At 44.9% G+C, this 18,750-nt stretch overlaps 1 protein-coding gene across 1 annotated transcript; it reads left to right on the forward strand.

Annotated features, from left to right (window-relative positions):
• The first annotated feature begins 725 nt into the window (after positions 1 to 725).
• Positions 726 to 17,579, forward strand: Cdc7 (cell division cycle 7). Its single transcript, XM_040733484.1, is given in 12 exon segments — positions 726 to 1,347; positions 1,349 to 1,379; positions 5,203 to 5,286; positions 5,524 to 5,659; positions 8,446 to 8,539; positions 8,624 to 8,766; positions 9,871 to 10,120; positions 10,713 to 10,808; positions 11,632 to 11,837; positions 12,678 to 12,760; positions 14,186 to 14,335; positions 16,202 to 17,579. Coding segments are annotated over 12 exon segments (1,719 nt in total). The 5' UTR covers positions 726 to 1,281; the 3' UTR covers positions 16,582 to 17,579.
• The last annotated feature ends 1,171 nt before the right edge of the window (positions 17,580 to 18,750 follow it).

The following is an 18,750-nucleotide window of genomic DNA, read 5'->3' on the forward strand; positions in this document are numbered from 1 at the left end:
ATATTAAACTTGGCGACGATTCCTCGGAGACGAGGGACACCGGCAGCAACAAACAGCAACGGAAAAAGCGCCGCAAACGCCACAAAAACAACAACAAAAATTGTCAAAACGTTGAGACCGCAGCGGTAGGTGGAGAGCTCGCTCGCCCAGCGTGTGCCAGCCCCGGGGTGGGCGGGTGACTTCCCGGCCCCGCCCCTTACGGAACCCTTGACAGCGAGTCCATCCCCCCACCGGGGACGCAGCCAGCGGCCGGAGCCCCCATCCACGCTCGCCCCGCAGTCCTGCACGCTTAGACTGGGTTATATTTGTTTTTAAAAAGACGCGACGCTGGGACGGCTTCTGACGGCCGTGCTCGCCCTAGGAAAAAATAAAATAAAGAGCCACAGACAGACAGCAGGGACGCCTACTCGTGCAGGGAAGAAAACCAAAGGCGGACCGAGCCAAGAAGTGAGACCACACCTCTTCCGTCAACCCCGCCCCCTTTTAGGGCGGGGCCTCGGGCGCGCAGGGCTAGCGGGTGCGCATGGGCAGTTCCTAGCAGCGCGGGAAGACTCCGCGCAGGCGCGGTCGGTGCCTTGGCTCGGCGGGCGAGCGGGCGGGCTGGCGAGCGGGCGAGCGCTCCCTCCCGGCGGCTGCGACCGTGCGAGCCTCCCCCACCCCCGGACTTGCGTCAACCGTGAGTGTCTGCTCCCCCGCAGCTCCGGGCCGTGAGGCTCGGGAGCGCGTCCTCTCCACGGTCGCCCCGCCGAGCATCCTGCCTCTGCGCTTTTGAACCCGCGGCGGGAAAGGGGCGCGCCTGCGCACTGAGCTCCCCGTTGGCGTGAGGGCGCTCGCCCTCCGCCCTCGGGGGACCATTCATTCGTTCGTTCATTGTCTCATTCATTCACTGCCCGCTGGGTTGGCTCCCAGCCGCCCTCGGTCGGTCCGGTCGGTTTGAGCGGGGCGGTGGGACAGCCTCCCCGGCGAGCGATTTCCTCCCGGGTCTGCTCGGGTCAAACCGCCGTCGCTCCCTCCCCCACAGCGGCGGGCGAGCGGGCGAGCCCCGGCCAGCGACGCCCGCCCCCGCCCCCCCCCCAGGCTGTTCTTTGGACGCGGGGGTATTTTTAAATGTTTTTTTCCTGTGAGGGCCGTAGGTGTTGGTTGTTGAGTGAGTGGCTTCACCCTGTCTCACACGGTTGTGGTTCTCACAGCGGCTGCGCCCCCGCCCCGCGGACATGACTCGGTAGCCGGCATCGCCCATCCCGGTTGTGCGTGCTGGAAGCTTCCTCACCGGGTGCCGAGATGGAGGAGCCCATGGCGTTCTCTCCCCTGCGTGGCGCCGACAGGAGTCCCGCCGACGACTCCTTAAAAAAAATATGAGCAGAGTGTTAAACTCTCAGGTACGTGCGTGCGTGCGAGTGTGTGTGTGTGACACCCCAGTAAACTCTCAGGTGAGTGTGTGTGTGTAAACTCTCAGGTATCTGTGTGTGTGTGTGTGTAACACCCCAGGTGTGTGTGTGTGTGTAAACTCTCAGGTATCTGTGTGTGTGTGTGTAAACTCTCAGGTATCTGTGTGTGTGTGTGTGTGTGTGTGTGTGTGTGTGTGTGTGTAACACCCCAGGTGTACAGTTCCGAAGATGCACGGGCAACCTGCTGTTCGGCATCAAAGCTAGGAATAAAGAGAAGGGAGAACTGTGATTAAATTACAACCTCAGAAATGAAAAAAGAACAAACCCACACTCACCTGACTCATAAGTGAGTTGCCTGTTTGCGTAGGATTTCACGTGACCGTGTAGAGTCATAACATCCAGACCCACGATTGGATTGCATCTTAAGAGGATCAGAATCCAGCTGTCTCTTTTTCGATGAAGTTGGTTAGGTCCAAATGCTAGAGGCTTTGTAGGGGAGCATGCTTGTTGATGCCTGCGCAGAAACTGGGAATTCTCTTGCAGAGGCGTCCCGTTGGTTTACCTCAGAAAAGCTGGGTCTTTAGGAAGGGAGGGGAGGGATTTTCAGTGTTCAGAAGCAGAACACAGGCGGAAGAAATGAGTGGGATGGTTTGTAGTAGTGACAGAACACTGCTCACTATTCAAGGAAAACACAGGATCTTACAAGCTGGAGTGAGCCCCTCGAGCTGGGCATGGTGGTTCACCTCCCTAAACTCAGCTGGAGGGCGAGGCCTCCGCATAGGACTTCAAGTCCAGCCTGGGCTGCTTGAGACCCTGCCTCAGCCCCTCCCGCAGAAGCAGTGTCTCTACTTACAGCTTGTGCCCGGTGCCCACGTGGCGGTGTTCATTTAACATGCGTGTTTTTAAACAGAAGAGTCCCAGGCGCCTATGCTTTTCCCCCAAAGCTAACCATCATCTTTGTCTTTAAGTCAATTTAGGCTTGTCCAAAAAGATAACTAGTTTTGACATACTCTACACTGTTTCTCCATGGTGAGATTGAAAACATATCTGAGTGATGGATGCATACTAAGTATCTATTATATGCAGGCTCTTTAGATGTAAGAGATAAATCAGTGATTAAAAGGTTAATTAATGTCCTCAAGCTAGCTGTAGCTGGAAATGGCAGCACAGCCTTTCACTTACTTGGGAGGCAGAGTCAAGAGGATCTGTGTTTGAGGCCAGCCTTGTCTACATAGCAAACTCCAGGACAGTCAGGACTGCAGAGACGCTGTCTCAACACCTCCTCCCCCAGTGTAACTATAATAGTAAGAATTAACATAGTCATACATTGAGCATTTACTATGTGATAAACTTTGTGTAAAGTGTGTGTACACTTATTTTAGTCCTCTAAATACCCAAAAGACGTGGAAACTATTTTTATCCCAACCTCTATTCAGTAGATATAAAACAACAGCTGGTAGTGTAGCTCAGTGGTAGCGCACTTTACTAGTGAGCACAGGTTTGTCCTAACCCTGCAGGAATGGTGATGACGATAAGTGTACACCTCTAGACAGGAGTTCCGTGCTCAAGGGTGACGTGAGAGGACGGGGTTCAGTAGGTCCTCCGTTTCCAGTGTCATGTTGCTTTGCCTCCTGTAGCGAAACTAGAATCTCCATCACACCTGCCTCACAGAGGGGAAGGCGAGGGCAGCTTCAGTTGTTGCTTTGAGTGGCTCATTGTAGGAGAAAGAACACTGCGCCGGGCCTTGGACTCTGCTTGATCTCTGCTTCTTGGTGTTCCTCCTCCTCTTCAAATCTGTCTTACCTCTTGTCATTTTTCTACTTTAAACTTTCTGTCCCAATTACTTACATTCTCTTCTTTGCCCTTTTTTGGCTTCATTGTATTTCATTAATTCTTCTCATCCCAATCATTCATTCCTTTTTTTAGTGTCTCCACATACATAGTTCCTTCTTTCTTAAAATGTCCTTTTTTCCACATTAGAGCACAACCCAGTTAGGCTGGGCGTTGGTGACGCACACCTTTGATCCCAGCGCTCATGAGACAGAGGCAGGCTGATCTCTGTAAGTTTGAGGCCTTTCTGGTGTACACAGTGAGTTCCAAGACAGCCGGAACTACACAGAAAAACCCTGTCTTGGAAACAAACAAACAGAAAGAGTAATAACGTCTGTGTCTTCTACTAGATTAAAATTCCTGGAGAAACCCAGCTAACCCAGCTTATTCATTTTAAAAGTATACTCGTTGCCGAACATTTTTAAAGGTAGTGATTATGCGTGAGTGGTTTTAAGCGTCGGTGGTGTGTCTCTGAAGCTGAGCAAGTGATGTAACTTGCTGACTAAGTTTCTATATCTGATTTTAGACAGGGTCTCACTCTACACGCTAGCCAGTTTCCTCAAACTTGCTGTGTAGACCAGGCTGCCCTAGAATTCATGGAGATGCCTGCCTCTGCCTTCCAAGTGCTGGGATTAATGGTGTGTGCTGCTGTGCCTGGCAAGATATTCCTTCTTATTGTGCCAACCTCCTAGTGCTGATAAGTAGATTTGAGGGCCAAGCAGTGGCGTGTGCCTGGAGTCCCAGCATTCAGGAAGGAGGAGGAGGAGGGATGCCAGCTTGAGACCAGCCTGAGCCACATATAGCAAGACTGTCAGAAACCAAGTGCCATGGGATGGGAAGCCCTTGGCTGTGTGAGCCCTGAGTGCTGGCCACACTGCTGCAGGGAGGAAGGCACCTGAGGGGCGGTGAGTGTGGAGGCACTGGGGTGTAATCACCAGGGACCAGCTCCGCGCTTGGCTTCCGGTCTACCACTGAACCTGAAGACGCCTGCGTGTTTGTCTTTTGTGTCAGTAGTTTATTGGGTTTTATGTCACTGCTTCAACTTATTTTAGCTATGTATACTATTTAGCAGTTTTCTGGGGTCAAAAGCAGGATGCCATTAACTTAGGGGACACATTAATGAGATCTTGCCCCCCTCAAACTAGAGAGCTTAGAAGACTGTCTAAGTACAGACTGGCCCTTCTGTGTCTAACCTTTTTTGGCCTGTAAGATTTTGTCTGATAAAGGAAATTGTTTTCTAGATTATTGCACTGTGCCCCTATTATGCCATCTAGTGATGACAGCATACATTGCATTTTTTTAAAAAAATTTTTGAGGGGTATTTGTTTTGAGACACTCAGGCCTAAAAGTCACTATGTATCCCAGTCTGGTCTTGAACTCCTAACCCTCTTGTGGGTATGTCCTAGGCTCTGGAAGTAACAGCATGTACTAGCATACCCCTCTCCTGGGCTCAGGTCCTTAGTAGCTGGACTGTTGGATTCACCCCCTTGCCCAGCTTCAGGCCTTTTTTGCTCTAAACTTAGCATTTTCATCTTAAAGGCCAACTGTGTGCTAGCAGCATCTCTTAGTGTGTGGCCCCAATACAGTAGAAATTTGCCGTGCTTAATTTTGGGGCTTTTTATTTTTCCTGCTAGTTAACATTTTGCAACTTGCAACTTTTTAGCAACCTATAGGGTTTTCATTTTGTGGTCAATTACTTGATTTAAAATGTATTTTGTTGATTTATCTTTTATAATAAGCTGGGGCCATGATGGCAAATTCCTGTCATGGTACCTGAGAGACAGCAGTGGGAGAACCACAAGCCTTGGCCAGCGTGGGCTGTAACAGGGCCCTGTCCAAGCCTGGTGGTGGTGGTGCATACCTTTCATCCCAGCACAGTTTCTGGGATTGAGGGGAGCTGCCCTGTCCCAAACCAACATGAACAACAGAAAAACCTAAAGTACCTCTTGTTGATTCTAACTATAAATTCTTACTTCCCTCATAGGCATTAAAAAAGACATTGAGAAGCTTTGTGAAGCTGTACCTCAGCTTGTCAATGTGTTCAAAATTAAGGACAAAATTGGAGAAGGTAATTTAAGGGTATATTTTACTGTTGTTAAACTGTTGAAACCATGGTAATGTTAGTAACTGTGGTAACAGATTTTCTCCCTCTTGGAAAGAATGAAAGTAATAAATATTTAGAATAAAACAAGCAGTCATAACTTAATCTATTATCCCATTAAGACACTTATTAATCTCTTAAAAGCACTGTTCACCTTGACATCTTTAAAGCCTACACTGAAAAATGTACTAAATTGCTCTGCAGGCACCTTCAGCTCTGTCTATTTGGCCACGGCACAGCTGCAAGTAGGCCACGAAGAGAAGATTGCCCTGAAGCACTTGATTCCAACAAGCCACCCTGTAAGAATCGCAGCAGAGCTCCAGTGTCTGACCGTTGCGGGGTAGGCAGCTTACAGCTGAACTGGCTAAGTGTGGTTTGTGGTCTATGCAGAAGTCCAGCAGGAACAACGAGGTTGTACCTGAATTAAAGTTCCCAGTCACCTGTTGGCTCTTGGCTAGTGCTTTGCCCCATAGCTTTGATGGGTAGATTTCCATTAGTCCCTTTAGAGGGGATTTCTCTTGGGGTCCAGCATGGCTTCTGTTCTTATTTTCATATCTGTTTGTAACCCAGCCAGCCTTTGCTTATGGTTGGGGTTGTTCTCAGTGGGAAGAACTATTTACGTCTCAAGTACTGGCAGCCTCGTCTCCTGTGTTTTTCTTAGGGTAGAGTTGTTTGCCGTGTCCTTCCCCTTAGTCTCTCTCTGTTGGTTAACCCTGCCGGTGTGGACGAGAAGACCAGTGCTCACCTGCGCTGCCTTGTCCTGGTCTACTAGTTGCATTCTTGTTCCGTTGCTCTCTTTAAAGACATGTGCCGTGCGTTTTTAGCTACACGCTTCTCTTTGACTGCACACTCAGTTGTTGCTCTCTTTGTTGAACACAATTGACTTTTTAATAGACACAGAATAGTCACACATCTATAGAGTTTATACATGCAAATAATGTATAATGATCAAATCAGGTCCAATCATAATTCTCCTTAAAGACTTATCTTTTTTGTGTGTGTTTTAAACCTTCAGATGAAACGTGTAAATAAGTTGCTCTAAACTGTAGTGACCCTACTGTACAGCAGAACACTGGGCCTATTGCTGTTAGCCAGATTATTTTGATAACTTATGGAACCTCTTTGTATGCCCTGCCCGCTAACCTTGCCCTCTAACAACCCTGTTTTACTTCCTACTCTATGGAATCCACTTTATTGGATAAGATAATGCGATAATTTGTCTTTCTGTGTATTGCACCCATACCCAGATGTGCACATACACCCCTGAATTTTAACCTGTCTTGCCTAGCCAGAAAATAACCAGTCCAGCAAATATCCTTATCTGCCTCAGTTGCTCAAGCCAGACACGTAGATACCATCCTCATCTTCTTCATGTTACTCCTAACTGACATCATCCAAACCTGGCGTGCCTATATTCCCAACAGTGCCAAGGCAGAGGATCTCTGTTAGTTTCTAGCCAGACCAAACTACAGTGTGAGAGCCTGGGCCCCAAAAAAGTATCTCTTGGCTTCCCACTGTGAAAAGTGTGGAGGTTAATGTGTGGTCCTTGGTTTTAGACGCTTCCTCCTTTGGTTTTCCTGCTTCATTGATAACTGCATTGACCTTCCCTCTAAAGTCCCTACCTTGTTCAAAGAAGTCTAGCGTAGTGAATAGGAGTATACACCTAGAGGAGACTGCCTGGATTCAATCATACCTTCATGATGTAACTCCTTTCCTGACTTTGGGGTCGTTCTCCTTGTCTCGTTTCCGCTTCTAGAAAGGGGTAGAGGATAACCTTTTCCATGAGGGCGCTGTGAGGTTGATGTTTGGGGTTTTTTTTTTTTTTTTTTTTTTTTTGGTTTTTCGAGACAGGGTTTCTCTGTGGCTTTGGAGGCTGTCCTGGAACTAGCTCTTGTAGACCAGGCTGGCCTCGAACTCACAAAGATCCGCCTGCCTCTGCCTCCCAAGTGCTGGGATTAAAGGCATGCGCCACCAACGCCCGGCTGGGGTTTTGTTTTTTAACTGAAAATTTTTCATACAGTATATTCTGATCATCCACCGGTTCCTTCTAGGACTTCCCCATCATCTACCCAACTGCACGCCCTTTTTCTCTCTATAGAAAGCGAACAAACAGGCAAACAAACAAAAGAACTAAGGCTGGGCATGGTGGTGCACACCTTTCATTCAGAAGCTGGGAGGCAGAGGCAGGAGGGTCTCTGAGTGAATGGACAAAGTGAAATGAAAAAGGAAAAAAAAACTCAAGCAACACACATAACCCAACAAAACCCACAAAAACACAAGGTCAGAAACCATAATATATAGGCAAAAGACTAGTAAGACCAAAAAAAAAAAAAAAAAGCCCAAACAAGACAACATGCGACAAAATATCTACAAAAAATGTATTGAGTTTCTTTGCTGTCGGCCATCATCCCCATAGCTCTGGGACCCCCTCTGACTTGAACCTGCGCAGGCCTTGTGTGTGCTGCTGGTTCTGTGAGTTTATACATGCTTCAGTCTGTGTCTGGAAGAGGGTTTCCTTGGGGTCATCCAGCCCCTCTGGCTCTAGAGCTCGATCCTCCTGCTTCCTCTTGTGTGTAGTCCCTGGACCCCGGCAGGAGAGGTTTGATGAAGGTATCCCATTGGACCGAGTGTTTCAGAGCTTTGACATTACAGTGATAGTCAATGAACGCTACTTACTTTTAACACCTACTGCTGCTAATACCTTACCTGCTAATAAGCCTAGTCATCTGCTACTTCCTAAGTTAAAGCTGTAGATATCTCAGGGTTAGAGTGCTATTTTAACCTTGGGTAACTGGTGCTAGTTTTGTTTGAAAATTTTTATCTTTTTTGTTGTTGTTGTTTGTTTGTTTTGTATTGTTTTGTTTTTCCAGACAGGGTTTCTCTGTGTAGCTTTGGAACCTATCCTGGCACTCGCTCTGTAGATCAGGCTGGCCTCGAACTCACAGAGATCTGCCTGCCTCTTGCCTCCAAGTGCTGGGATTATGTCAGTTAAATGCTTATATTCACTAATATGATTTTGCGTTTTCTAGTACATATGTGTTGCTAAATAATTCATTTTTTAAAGCATAAAGTGACAGTGCATCTCACCTTCCCTCCAAAGTTAGTTCACTGTGCCTTTCCCACCAGGGGGCAAGACAACGTCATGGGAGTTAAGTACTGCTTCCGGAAGAACGACCATGTGGTTATTGCCATGCCATATCTGGAACATGAGTCGTTTTTGGTAGGTTTTAATAGTTTTATAACTTTAACTAGTTGAATGTTTAGTTGAAATAGTTTTGTAACTTTATTTGTAACTTTGTTTTAGGACATTTTGAATTCTCTCTCCTTCCAAGAAGTACGGGAGTATATGTTTAATCTCTTCATAGCTTTAAAACGGATTCATCAGTTTGGTATTGTTCACCGTGATGTGAAACCCAGCAACTTTTTATACAATAGACGCCTGAAAAAGTAAGTAGGAAGAATCCTAGAAAACATTCACAGCTGAATTTGCACTGTGAAGTCTATCTGTTAGACGTACAATGTAAACAACCACAGTGTTCACGTGGGTTCTGTTTAAGTTTTCATAGTGATTGGGGAGCGAAAACTCAATGAGGAAAATACACAATGTACATTGTGAGCTATGCACTTAGATGAAAAAAACTTAGAATCTTAGCCAGTTTTGACCTTAGAGCCCTTGTTTCTATGCTTTATATTTTCATTTTAGTAAATGGTAACACTGGACAACATAGCTTTCTGTTTTAACACCAAAGTTGTTATATGTGTATTTTTGTTGATTAAATGTGGGAGAGATGTTAAAGCTGAAGATAGTATTTACATTATATATCATACTTAGTATGGTAAGAAAATTAAGACTTGATTCTGTAGCCCTTGTTTTTCTGTGATTTCTTTATATTGTTTCATTAGAAATTACCTATTGGGATGCCCACTGCCCACTGCTGAACGGCCAAGGATTTTGCTTTTTCTCTTCATCCCCATCTTCTTGTCTCCACACAGGCCATAACTAGAAAGAGTGCTTAACTGACCCATCCGTTTAAGGATTCACCTTTCTCTGATTTTCGGTCTTAGCTATTAGGTTTTTAGAATTTTTCTTTCTTTTGTTTTTGTTTACTATTATAATTCTAGCACACGCCTTTAATCCCAGCACTTGGAAGGCAGAGGCAGGCAGATCTCTGTGAGTTCAAGACCAGCCTGGTCTACAAGAGCTAGTTCCAGGACAACCTCCAAAGCCACAGAGAAACCCTGCCTCAAAAATAAAAATAATTTATTCAACCTTGTTTTGTGTGCATTGGTATGAAGGTGTCGGATCCCCTGGAACTGGAGTTATAGATGTTTGTGAACTGCCATGTCAGTGCTGAGAATTGAACCCAGGTCCTCTGGAAGGGAACCAGTTCTAACTGTTGAGCCATTTTTCCAGGCCTCCCTTCCCCCCAATTATAAACTCTTTATTGTTCTGGAATGAACTGCAGTTTCTGAATGTGGTTTGATAGCATTACAATGTTATTAAGGTTAAGGTGCTATAGGAGGCTGATAATACATTATTTTGCTGCTTAGGTATGCCTTGGTGGACTTTGGTTTGGCCCAAGGAACCCATGACACAAAAATAGAACTTCTCAAGTTTGTCCAGTCTGAGGCTCAGCAGGAAGATTGCTCACGGAGCAAGTACCAAGGAGTCACTGGACACAAGAGCTCACTGAGTCGCCCAGCTCCTAAAAATCTGGATCAGCAGTGTGCCGCAAAAACTTCTGTCAAAAGATCCTACGCCAACACACAAATTCACATTAAACAAGGGAAAGACACAAAGGTTCTACCTGTTACATTTTCATACAGAAATGTTTAGGAGTGTTCTCCATCAACCAGCAGGGGGAGATAGAGTACTAGAATAGCTTGTGTTTAAAAGACTTTAAAACCTTTGCTACGTGTTTCAGCTGGTTAGTTTTTACTCTATTTCAAACTAAAGTTTCCTGCTTTGTCAACTTATATTCTTTGCTGTTATAAATTACATTATATGATAAAACAGGAAAAATTCCCTGTGTGTTAGAAAGAAAATGTAGATGTCCTTTCTCCTTTTTAAAATGCATTATAGGGAAAATTTCAAAGTGTCTATCTCCATTTTAGCTGCCCAGGGAAATGAAGCATCTGTGCAAATGACTTTAGAGACTTGGTCTTGTGTATATGTGTGTGTGAACTATGGTGACACTGTGTGGGTATTACAATGTTACAAGTTGCCTAGATGAGTTTCTCGTTTCACACAGTGTTTTGGTACCTGAGAATGTCTTGGTTGCAGCTGATTTTGTTTTATGTCACTTAACTCTTTCAGAAGTATGGCAGAGTACAGCTGGCAGAAAGTGTTACAGATGTAACCCTTGTTTTCCTTGTTTTTGTTGGTATTGTAGGAGGGATCTGTAGGCCTTTCTGCTCAGCGCTCTGTTTTTGGAGAAAGAAATTTCAATATACACAGCTCCATTTCACATGAGAGCCCTGCAGAGAAAGTAAGTAATGTAGCTTCCTAGCTCACCTGCCCGTCAGCCTCGCGCTGACAAGCTCAGGGGATCCGCTGGAGTTAGGGTTAGAGCATGCTGTAGAGTTTAGCTTTGGCAGAAGGTATTTTTATTCGATTCAATTGTCTTTAGTTTTTTTTTCTGAACTTTTTTGATGGCGTTTTTTATTCTGATTGGCTGTTGCTTTTCTGGAACATTCATAACAGGGCTAAACTTCTCCTGAGCTCTCAGCACCTTACAGTCCCCACACGTAGAGTAAATATACTTGTAAAGAACCTTCAGATTGTTTGATTTTAAATTGACTTAGGGACCCTGTGACAGCACTAGCTCAATTAACAGACTAACTTAGTATAACTGAGGGATACAGTTGTGAAATGGAGTTAGGCCTTAGTAATTAATAACTCTTAGTACTGTTAGAGTTCTTCTCCAGAGTTTCAGGAAAGTTCTAATAAAGTCTGCCAAACTAATTAGTAAATTTGAATGGCATTAGAAAACCCCCGAAAAAGCCAAACTTTTTTTTTCTTTTTTTTTTTTTGGTGGAGACAGGCTTTTATTACATAGCCTAGATTGACATCGTACTTGGGATCCTCCTGCCTCAGCCCTCCTAGTTCAGCTATTACTAACATGTCTGACCATGCCCAGTGACCCTAAAACATTTTAATGGACAACTGTTGAATTGCAGTCTGGTATCTCCTTCAGCAGTTTTGAATGAAGTTTATGCTTCTGAACGTGCTTTTACCATGCCAACATTTGAAGGCATCATGGTAAATGTCACGAACATAGAAAATTCAACTTTTTTTTTCTTTTTTTTTAGCTCATAAAGCAATCAAAGACTGTGGACATAATCTCAAGAAAGCCAGCAACAAAAAAGACGGCCGTGTCTACAAAAGCTGTGGCTAGTGTGACCATGTCTACGAAAGCTGTGGCTAGCGTGATGAGGAAAACCACCAGTCCGAGCCCGGCTGTCCTGACGTGCGACTGTTATGGAACAGATAAAGTCTGCAGCATTTGCCTGTCAAGGTGAGGTGTTTCCAAGGTGCTGTAGATTCACCGCGTGCCACCAGGCACGGTTAGAATTGGAAACAACCGATGGGATGTTGGTTTTGTGAGTGAGGGAGTGAAGGTGGGCCCTGGCACACAGCAACACCCTGGACAACAGTTGTCACATACTCGTTTGATGAAGACACTTTCTCTGGAAAACACGTCTGCTCTCACATGCAACTAAGGGTGGGTGGAAGACACCCTTGGAGACACTTCTTGCACAAGCTGTTGTGCAAGGACCAAATAATAAGGCTTCGCTCTCTGCTTGGAGTTTTGGTTTTTATAGATTCTTCCTGATTAACTCAAATCTACACATGAGTGAGTGTATCAGTAACTCAAGATCCCCAAACAAAAGAATTTTTATATAAACTCCTGTTGTGCTCTGTTTTTCTATTACAGTTTTTATTATCTGCCATCTGTTTTTATACTTGGAAATTGTGTTAAAAATCTGTCTGGGATAAGGCCAGGGTGTGGGAGTTGGTGGGGGAGAATGAAAGTAAAATAGAGAAGAATATTATCATAGTTAGTTTTTAGTACTTATAACAATTTTATTTATATTGACACCAGGACAGAATTTTATGCGAACTACATTGATAGCTTATTTTTAGACTTAACATAGTTCAACATTTTTTTTGTTTAGTGTTTTGGTTTTTGTTTTGTTTTTGGTGGTTTGTTTGTCTCTATGTAGCCCTGGCTGTCCTGGAGCTCTGTCTGTATAGACCAGGCTAGCTTCTGTCTCCCAAGCTAGGATAGATTAAAGGCATGCCCCACCAATAGTTCAGTTTTAACATAACTGGATGTCTTACTTGTCCCTTGTAGGAGGCAGCAGGTTGCCCCTCGGGCAGGCACACCAGGATTCAGAGCACCAGAGGTCCTGACAAAGTGTCCTAACCAAACCACAGGTATGTAGCACAAGAAGTCCCACTATCTGTTCATACTATAGTTAGGACACACATGGTCTCAATTACAAAATGACTTGTTGGATCTGGTGATAAAACTGTGCAGGGTATTGAGGGGCATCTGTTCTTACCCAAAGGGGTTGTGAAAAGAAGTTCATAGAGAAGAGGACCTCTGAGGAAATTAGGAGATTGGCATTGATCACGACCTGAGAAACTCAGGAAACAGCATAGTCTAACTGTAGAGGAAACCATAAATTTAGTGTTGCTTAGTGTAAACGGAGATGAGGAGATGATCAGAAGCACTGGGAAGATACAGGCTACACTTGTTGGACCTCTTGGACTGTGGACCGTAGACGCCATGCAAGCACAGACAGTAAGGGTTGCATTCGAGGTCACTGCAGATGTGCAGGAAGCACAGACAGTAAGGGTTGCATTCGAGGTCACTGCAGATGTGCAGGAAGCACAGATTCTTTAGGCTAGTATCCAGGTGAGAGGTGAGGAGCGCATGAATGACAGCATTGGTGACAGGAATGAAAAAAAGTTAAGGAATTGACACGCATAGCTTAGTAGGTGCTGTCAAAATGGTGCGTGGGGTGCTGAGGGGAAAGGCATCCAGGGTGTTTACATCACTGGCCTGAGGGACGTGGACGTGGGCCTGGAGACAAGAGAGAACAAAGGAGAGCCTGGTTCATAGGGAAGGTAAAATTGCACTGAGCGTAGCTGGCTTGAGATTTATGGCTCATCTAAATAGAATGTCCTGCAGAGTGAAAATTAAGTCTGAAGCTTGGGGAAGGAGCTGGAATGGGAACTTGGTTGAGCTTAATGCTCAAACGTACAAATGATAGTTGTGGCTATAAAGTAGATGGAATTCTGAGGGAGAATATGCAGGGAAGAAATCAGAATTCCGGGGAATCTCAGCACAGGGTGGAGGAGATGACATTGAAGGGGCAGACAGTGGTAAAATGAAACTAAGAAAGTGAGTGGCCAGGGGGACAGCAATAACTTAATACTAGGACGGTTAGGAGGAAGACTCAAGTCAGGCTTATTCTGGTGCTGTTCTCATTCAAAGGAGAACACCGCCACTACCGAGCTGCCGTCTTAAAAATTGTACCTAGTCTTCCTATGTAGCTATTGTTGAATTTCCTTTGGTCCTATAAAATGTGCATTTACTTAAATTTTCGGATTCACCAGTGTGTTCGAGAGAGAAATCTGTTTTGCAGAAAGAAAGTTGAATTAGGGTTGTGGTTATACATTAAAATATCCCAAGAAACTTAAATATCTATTCCAGAACTACTTGATGAGAATTCCGTTGGATCAAGCCTATGTGTCGTGCCTTTAAGGCTTCTAAGATGGTGTTAGTTGGAAGTAAAGGTCTGCAGCTACTGGTTTAGATGGTCACACGTTCACAGAGTTTGTTTTCTATTGCAGCCATTGACATGTGGTCTGCAGGTGTCATACTCCTCTCCCTGCTCAGTGGGCGGTACCCATTTTACAAGGCCAGCGATGATTTAACCGCTCTGGCTCAAATCATGACAATTCGAGGATCCAGGGAAACTATCCAGGCTGCTAAAGCTTTTGGTAAGTTTTATATCCTAGAACAACACAGATGTTTTTGATTATCACCTATAAATTGCTAAATAGTTACAAAATTCTCCTTGCAAATAAACTTATTCTGTATTCATAAAGTCATCAACTCTTCAGAAATTTTTACTTGCTTGAAAGTATTAAAGGCTGAATTTTACATTTCTTTGTCATTTAGCTAGAAGAAATCAGCTTTGCAGTCTTAACTCTTAGATTGTAATTTGACTTTTAATATATAAATGTTTCTAATAGTAAATCTTACTCTGCTATAAAGGATCAGGTACTTGGCACTGAAGTGAGGACTACTGTAAGGGAAGGTAATAGGAATATATACTTGCTAGTCTGTACTTTCCTTGGGGTTAGGGTGATAAAGAAGTAAACAGGTAGTATATGTAATTTCTTTACTTTTTGGGACAGGGTCTCATTGTATGCCTCTGGCTGGCCTGGAACTGACTACATACCAAGCCAGCCTGGAACTCAGAGAGATCCTCCTGCCTTTGCCTCCTGAGTGTTTCCATTACAGATGTGTTACCACACCCAACTTAGGAGCTTAAATATTAGCAGCACAGGTTAAGACTAAGCGAATGCATTCTTTGGGGTGCCTCAGAATTACTTCAGCCTCATGAAAACTCAAACCCCATCGCGTGTCTATTCTTCCAGTATTGTGCTAGTTGCTACTTCCCATCGAGGTGTACATCAGTCAGTGCGTGATATGCTCAGTCATTCAGTTGGCCTACCTCAGGAGTAACCCGGGGTTCTTAAGCAGGAAGACCTGTCAGAACTGACTGACAACTGAAGAGGCACATACTTGAGCCCCGACCCTGTCTACATGGAAAGGACGATTAGGAAAATTAATTAGAAAGGACTGCTTCTGCCTAGAATACTGTTACAATGCCCTTGCTTTGGAGCACAGTTGCCAAGGTCCAGTGTACCAGAAAAACTGTATGGTGGTCTTTAGAAGACTCTCAAAACAGATTTGCCAAAAAGTAGTCAGCAACGCTGACTCTGCAGTTAGTGTCTGTCTACCTGTTAGTTTTCAGTGTTAATAAGCTGAACTAATACCCACCAGGAGGTGGTGGTGCTGCTGTCCTGACGTTAGGATTACAGTACAAAGAATAGGACATGCTTACATTTGTTCTCGACTACTTAAAGCTATCCACCTCCTGTTAAACAGCTTCACGAGAAGGTTGGGGATCTGGAGTTTGTCAGCCAGTACCAAAACATCTTGTTGAGAAGCTTGGATTTCTTTCCCTCATAAGTCAGAGTTATTATAATAGAGTTACTTCAAACAGGTCTTACAAACTTGAGCAGGGTGCGAAAGACTTGGTGTCCACAGACGCGCTGTTTCGTGACAGAGTGCTGGCTTACCAGTGTTGTCCGCCGCCTCCCGCGTTGTAGGCAGTTGTTGAATACTCATTGAATTGTATTGAATAAATTCAAAGAAAACTTTGAGCAAAAAAAAAAAAAAATGTGTTCATTAGGTTGTTTCCCTCACTACTAACATGTGTGCTAAGATGTGTGTGTTCGTGTAGCTAGGACTTGCTGACCTTTAACTTACTTAGGATCCCAGAGCAAGCTGATAAATTTAGGGATAAAAGTGTAAGGCTGTCCCCTGGCTAGAATTTCCTAGCAAAGGTACAAGTGAGTTTTAAAAATACAAATGGACTCAGATATTCTCACTAAGCCTGGTTTGTGTTAATTTCTTTCTTTTCTCTTTCCATTGCTGAGCACCTCGTCCTTTTTCTCGCCTAGTGAGTATATTAGAGTATGAACGGTGAACACATTCATGAGGCACATGACTAGTGTGTTGCTTCCTCATGAGTTGCTTCTGATAATATTCAGGTAATTCTTTTTCTCTTTTAGGCAAATCAGTTCTGTGTAGCAGAGAGGTCCCAGCACAAGACTTGAGGAAACTGTGTGAGAGACTAAGGGGTCTGGACCCCACCATTCCCAAGTTAGCAGTTGATTCACCAGGGGGCGCCTCTCTAGAGAACGCTGACCATAGAGCTGCTTCCTGGGGACAGCCGCCTCCAGCACAGCACTCCGAGGGTTCCTCGTGGAAAGGGGACAGCGATGACTGTGGGAGTCGGCCCAGGGAGTGCACAGCCAACTTGGAAGGCTGGGACGCAGTACCTGATGAAGCCTATGACCTGCTTGACAAACTTCTGGATCTAAACCCAGCTTCAAGGATAACAGCGGAGGCAGCCTTATTGCATCCTTTCTTTAAAGATATGAGCTCCTGAGGTGGTTTTCCATTTGCCTTCACTGCTGTGTGTTGTGAGGTGGGGTAGATAATCACAGGTTCTTGTTGCATCCAAGTCCAGGGAAGGATGAATAACTTATTTTAAAGTTACAGTATTTGCTGTGATGTCAGATTGTATGCACATGGGGGATTATTCAAGATCCAGGGGGAGGCCTCTGTGTGATCTTGGAGTTAAACCACCAATTAGAGTCAGATCTTTTGGTCCCTGGTTTTCCCTGCTTCCAGAGCAGCCTTAGCCTGACGCACGGGTTCAAGGAACAGAAATGACAGGGAGCAAATGAGTGGAAGAGACTGCAGATGTGTGTGGTCTGTGCTGTGTGCACGTGGAGCTGCTCTTGCTGGTGTGTAGGAGAGACAGCGGTCTTTCCTATAGGTTGCCTATAAACACAAACAATTACTGCAGGCATGTAGGGGGTGACACCACTTAATACCGGCATGTCTTGTAAGTGACACGGTGCTTACTGCACAGTTTCTGGTTCTCCGTTAGGTGCATTTGTTTGTATTGGGAACCTAATACTGCCCATATTGTTGACGAGGCAGGAGTGTTTCTTTCTCTCGTACAGCTGCTTTTTCACACTATCTTAGTTTATTTAATTAGGTGATTGCGCAGGGCAAGGTGAGGGTACCACTGGGAACGTTTCGGGTTTTGTCTGCTGGGAGTGCCCAGACTTCTGCATTTCTGACCTAAGTTGACCTTGCTCAGAGAGGAGTGGCTACTGCACTGTCAGGTGGGTTGGGAGGGAAGATAATGACGTAGACCAAGTAGCAAAGGGTTTGCACGGCTTCCCAGGGGTCAGGAGGACAGACTTGCCGAAGAGTTCCCCTCGTACAATCACAGCTCATCAGTATATTCACTTTCCTGTTTTGAACCCTGATAGATCAATGTGTGTACACACTTTGTCTCATGCTGTATTTTTTTTAAGCTTGAATGTTTTGGGTCTATGTATTTAATAATAAACATTTCCTTTTAGATTCTTACGTTAGACTACTCCTTTAAAGAATGGCAGCTTAGCCAAGCACATGTGGTATGTGTCCATCGTCTGCCCAGGTTGCTTGAGCCAAAGAGTGGTGAAGAGGAAAACAAAACAGCTTTTACATTTTTCCTTCCAGCCATATGTGGTGGGACACACCTTCAACCCCAGCACTCGGTAGGCAAAAGCAGACAAATCTCGAGTTCAAAGCCAGCTTGGTCTGGATGAATTCCAGGCTAGCGAGGGCTATATAATGAGACCTTGTCTGTAAACAAATTAAAGTAGAATTAGTTTTACTCCTTCTGAGCTTATATGCAATCCTCCTCCACTATGTAGAGGGAAACAGATGTACAAATACTCGTCTAGCTGGGTGAAGCTGGAGAAGATGGAAGTGTCTGTGGCAATGTGCTCTTTGACCTAGTTCCCAGATATTTCAAAAACATTACCTCAGTAATCAACTTTGACCCTCAGGAGAGTCAGAGGGTAAAAGAGAGGCAGCAGCAGTCTCTGAACACTTAGAGCTGTTGTTGTTTTTTGTTTGTTTTTTGGAGACAGGACAGGGTTTCTCTGTGTAGCTCTGGAGGCTGTCCTGGAACTCGCTCTGTAGACCAGGCTGGCCCCGAACTCACAGAGATCCGCCTGCCCCTGCCTCCCGAGTGCTGAGATTAAAGGCATGCGCCACCAACGCCCGGCTCCAGAGCTGTTGTCTTAACCTCTTTTAGGACAGGTCTTGGTTGACCTGCCTTCTTCTGCCTTCTCAGGGCTGAGATTACAGGTGCCCACCATTGACCCCAGCTTTGTATGATGGTTCTGGGGATCTGAACTCAGGTCTTTGTGCTTAAGTGGGAAACCTTTACTGAGTCATCTCCCCAGCTCCTTTGTGATAACACCATCTTCATACTTCCCTAAAACAGTCATTTCTAAGGAAAGATTAAGAAGGCTGTGTCGGGCACAGTGGCACAGGACAGTGAGCTCAAGGTTAGCCTGGGCTTCATAAGCAAGACTGTCTCAAAGAGGCGGAATGTTTTCCTGCTATAAAAGTTCCTGGAATATTTGACTACTCTTCATGGCCAACTTTTTAAAAATTCTTACTGCTTGAACTTCAGATTGTTAAGGTTGTTTTTGTTTAACAGGCTTCCAGACATTTAGAACTATTAACATGGCTACAAGTATTGTTT

Source organism: Mesocricetus auratus, unplaced genomic scaffold, assembly GCF_017639785.1.
Source record: "Mesocricetus auratus isolate SY011 unplaced genomic scaffold, BCM_Maur_2.0 Super-Scaffold_100031, whole genome shotgun sequence".
NCBI lineage: Eukaryota > Metazoa > Chordata > Mammalia > Rodentia > Cricetidae > Mesocricetus > Mesocricetus auratus.